The 4,837-nt window shown below is 40.7% G+C and overlaps 1 protein-coding gene across 1 annotated transcript in view; it reads right to left on the bottom strand.

The window, feature by feature from the left end:
* The window catches only part of slc4a5a (solute carrier family 4 member 5a), a 24,750-nt gene extending 20,860 nt beyond the window's left edge, over positions 1 to 3,890 (bottom strand). Inside the window, exons 1-3 of the mRNA XM_031849469.1 lie at positions 3,717 to 3,890; positions 1,483 to 1,612; positions 350 to 510 (exon numbers count right to left, since the gene is read on the bottom strand). Of these exons, the coding sequence (XP_031705329.1) occupies positions 350 to 510; positions 1,483 to 1,612; positions 3,717 to 3,834 (409 nt within the window). The 5' untranslated portion in view covers positions 3,835 to 3,890. The remainder of the gene's footprint in view (positions 1 to 349; positions 511 to 1,482; positions 1,613 to 3,716) is intronic.
* Positions 3,891 to 4,837: the final 947 nt, after the last annotated feature.

The raw sequence follows: 4,837 nt of genomic DNA, 5'->3' as shown, positions 1-4,837 counted from the left end.
TATCATTAGAATAATACGAGGGTTTGCCTTACATTGGTTGTGAATGCAGTAAAAGTTTCATATAGAATACAGCAACATATATGCTTACACCTCTGCAGAATTCTCACAATTGGACCCTTGATTGTGTTCCAATTTGATTCAAATAGACCTTGTAGTTGCAGAGGTACAATCCAGAGCAGACAACACCTTACTATATCGCACTCATGGGCTCTGTGCAGCTCACCACTAAACTAGGGAAGGGTTTGGTTTGCTAACAAGATATTAGCTAACATTATGCTACAAGCTGACATTGTGTATACACAGAAATGTATCTGATCAAAAATGACCACTCAGTGGCGGGATGTCTCACCAATTATCTGCGGTAGTGAGTAGCCTTCCAGGTCCAGAAGCACCGTTCCAGTCTGGAGACACGTCCTGAGCTCAAAAAGACTATGCAGGGACAGCGTGGACACGTGTGGTTTACTCCACCTTTCTCCTCCCTCTTCCACCTTCTCTTCAAACTTTACCCACCTGAAGGCAGCAAAAACCACACAGACAGAAGACACGGGTGAGGAATACACAACTGTCGAGCTCTCATTGAGCTCTGCATCTCCGCTCTGCTGGTGGTGCCCATTACTCAGTAGATGTCTGTGGTTTGAGCTTGCAGCTGCCAGGCATGATGCTGGCAACTGATGTAGCTACCAATAAGAAGCAGACGGGTGTTTGTGGAGAAGAGCAGAGACCTCAGTTCACTCATGAAGGAAAAGTGTTGCTGCTACTCATGTCAAATAATCACTTTTATGACCTTTCCAAAATTTTGAACTCAGTCTTGTCTTGCAACACTCCACAGTCTAACAATGCTGAAGTTAACCAGAGGATCCTGGTCTTGTAAGGATGGGATGTAAACTTGACATGTTTTCTGTGATTTTACTTTTTGTGTAGGCTTCTCTGTTTTTCTTGCAACCTATGTTGAAGATCTATGGTTGCTTCTCTCCCATTTATAATGTATACAAACTTTTTTCTGCACAATCTCTTCTCGTGATATTTAGTGTTCTCATTATTTAAATTAGTTTGACCTGATATTACCTGGGTCATGTGATTGCCTCCTATTGGCTGTTTACACTATATAGTAACACCTGTTTTGTTTGTAATTCCTCAACGAAGACATACAGTGGTTGAAACATGTCAGCACATTTAATGATTTAGCCACTATTTTTAAGACCTTTCATATGTCTCTCCTCGTCGTTCTTACATTTTGGTGTCTGGATTGCCTTCCTGATAGTTCAGTGTTGAGTTACGTCATAATGTGAACATAGTTTGCTGGACACTGATATATGTATTTTGGACAGGCTGCATCATTTTTCAAGTGGATGTACTTCAGATTTCAGAATATTTAAGCAAAAGCAAAGCAAGAAAATACAAAAGCAATGGTATTTTTGAGTGCTAGAAGCATGTCTGTGTCTGAATGTGATTGTGCATGTGTTTGTGAGTATAGTCATCCACCTGGCCGACTCCTTCCACTCCAGTTCGTCCCCTTCTCGCTGTAGAGTGTCCATCTCAGTGAAGAGTGTCGGCTTGGGCATGTCATCATCTTCATTCAGGATGTAGCGCAGCCGCTCTGCCGCTGGAGACACTATGGAATGAAAGAATAGTTTTTTGACATTTTATAGCATTCATAGAGTTTAAACAGGCTTTACGGGCCTGACGATTATTAAATGCAACCTAAGTCATAATATTAAAAAGATAAGCCGACAGTTTCTCAACAAGACAAACAGGATGTCCCTTTTCCTTTTGCTGAGAGGTCAAATCAAACCAATCTTTTCTTTATGAATGTAAATAGTGATCTCAAATCTGAATGAATAGACACAGACTTTAAAACTATAAATATTTTGACTTACACCTTGTTTACAACCAACTGTTGTATTTACTCTACAGCACTAGCAGTATTGATTGCAGTATTGAAGCGTACATCCAGATCACACATTTCTATCTGATTATAGGTATTCAATTGTGAGCCTACTGTACAATCCATTTCATTATTGTATGGAAGTTGAATTGAACCCAATGTTCATCAGTGGTGCTGCAGGGTAATGAGCTGTCAGCTGACATGCTAACCCATGGACTGAGCCGTATGGTAGTAACTGTACACGGGGTGAGTCAATTATATTGAACAAACTATGAATTCTACTGATATGTTGTTTTGTCTGAAAGGCAAGTGAAACAAATTTAAGAAATACAACATTCATTACCACTTACACCTTTCAAACAACATATTTGATGTTGAGTTTATTTTCCTTCCAATGCTCTCCAAGTCAACATTTTTGTCCGTTGTTGTCTTTTACATCTTTACTGTCCCTGCTATAAACTTCCTCCCGGTAATGGCACTATATGCAACATTGATATTCATGCACATATTCCAAAAGACCATAGTTGTGCGTTGATATAGTCCAGACAATTTAAACACCTCTGCTGCACTCGCCACTGCATGCACCAAATTGATTTAGCAAGGTTGACAATGTTCCCAGGCAGAGTCTTTGAAAGCCAAAGCAGCAGTGTTCTGCCAGGCGACTCATTACTCCAACCTGAAACAAAAGCTACACAGTCTCAGGCTGTGTCTCAGACTCCTTCTGTTCTCTGTTAAAACTGCTGGAAGGAAGCAAAATCAAATACAAAGCATGAGGTAGTAGAGTGCAACAAAATTGTAATACATGACAAAGTCTGGATAATGTCTGTGCCAATTCTTTGGAAGGTGTTTAAATGTTTGAAGTAAAAGCCTCCTTGGCAGCGGTGTGCAGAAAACTTGTTATGTACACCAGACGTCACTGGAACAATTTCTACAAGAGTGCAGCCCTACTTCCCTATATTAGCAGAAGTTGTATTAGAGGCTACTCATATTCCTTTACAGTCAGAAACAGTTTTATATTATGCTTAACTTTAAGACAGGCGCATGGTAACACAATGTCAGCACCTAATTCATTAAAGATTCAATGTTTGGTTGGTCATAGACCACATCGGTCCCCAGCGGTTCTGAGTGGGCATTCCAGCAGTGTAAGATTGCACTCCATCAAGTTGTCGGACTCGTAAGAGGCGATTTAAAAAATAATGTTAAAAATCAATAAAGCAGAGGCTGTGATATCCCGACTTTTGGTTCCTATAAGGTTCAAATCCTAAAGACATTCAATCCTATAATTCCCATAATGCAACAAGTAGTGTCAATTGTTTGACTTCTACTGCCTTCTACGCGACCACATCGTCAAACTCTACATGCCACAGGTTTTATGATAACAATGTGTATCCTAAAGCCCAACCTGAGATGACATAATCATCAGTTTTTTTTTCTCAGATTTGATAAAAACCCCTCCAGAGCCACAGTAGACATTATAGGACTGCTATCTAAGGCTGAATAACACTAACCAGGATAAGTAAACCGCCTTAGACATGTAAAATAGTTGGAGTGTCCCTTTAAAACAAGTACAAAAGTATTAGTTGAACTTATTTGTAGGAAAAAAGGTTGTCTAGTGGATTGAGATTCACACACAACATTAATGGTTAGTCTCGCAAAGTTTGTGGCTAATAGAGGTTGGTGATTGACACAGTGCAGCTCATCAAAATGTTCCAGCACAACAGACACAGGCAGAGTGATGCATGGGAAAACTGATCAGGCCTCACGTCATAACAATTTGTGGTTCTTGCTTATCTTCTCATGTAACTTTATGGCTCTCTGGGCACTGACTTACCTGTGCGGTTGATGTCTTGGAGACTCTGCTCATTTGAATCCCGGAGTCCTTCCTCTATGTCTCTGTAGCGGCTGTGCTCTGGCTGTCTGTGGTGACTGTAGTGTCTGTCCCTGTCCATGTCAGCCGCCTCACGACTAGAGCGTCTTCGCCTGCGTTTTCGCCGATATCCCCGAGGCACTGGCACACCTATGTAGATGGACTGATGGTCTGGGGACAAATACGGTTCGTCGATCGTTACATGAATACTGTAAAATGCAAAACTAAAGTGCCAATATGGGTTCCTGTAGCACACGGATTTACCCAAAGAATGAGAGCACAGTTTTTCCAAAACAAGTGACTTAAATGAATGCTTCATGAAAGGCCTCCAAATAGTTGACTGACAGCGAGTAACACTGGCAGATTGTTTAATTAGATCATTCATTAATTCCTCATACTCAGAGAAGTGTTTTCAACAACTTTAACAAACTCTGAATTTATTATGTTTCACACCATGTCTGCTCATTGACAGATAAAAGCAAATCAAGTCTATTTAGAATCACTCAGGGTAGCAGCTTTCCTTCGACTTAGCATTTGGCTCCTGAAATCCCTGTTTTGCAAAAACAAACCTGGATTCTGTGAGTTTGATCATCTGCAGGCAATTAGAGAGTCGCTCTAAAAACTAATTGCACACTAAACCCCATGTGAAATAACTAAACAACGGGGAGACGCAAACCAATATTGGATGTTTGTAAAAAGAACAGAGCCTGCTGTTCAGTGTGAAGACAGAAAACACACAAACAAGGATATGCAACTCCCAAACCCCCCAAAATACAGACTCATACAAAACCACACAATCTCATGTCAATGTTCACTCCTTATTTTTAGTCCATTAACAGCATTCACCCACACAAACTCTCAGAACAAATTTGAAACTATAAGTTAGTGTGATGAATCACTGTCTCATGACAATAGTAAGAGACAAAGTAGGCGTAATGGCGTCATTTCCTGTTTCTATTACTGTAACAGAGGGCAAATCCATGATGGATTTTCCATAGACATGAACCACACACATGTGCACACACACTCACCCTCCTCCTCCTCATAGCGAAGGTGAGAGACGCCCATTCCTCGGTCTCCATGGT

The sequence above is a fragment of the Anarrhichthys ocellatus genome, unplaced genomic scaffold (assembly GCF_004355925.1).
Source record: "Anarrhichthys ocellatus isolate YVR2014 unplaced genomic scaffold, GSC_Weel_1.0 scaffold9, whole genome shotgun sequence".
In the NCBI taxonomy this organism is placed as follows: domain Eukaryota; kingdom Metazoa; phylum Chordata; class Actinopteri; order Perciformes; family Anarhichadidae; genus Anarrhichthys; species Anarrhichthys ocellatus.
The sequence above is the reverse complement of the archived record's forward strand: the minus strand, read 5'-3'. Positions and strand labels throughout refer to the sequence as shown.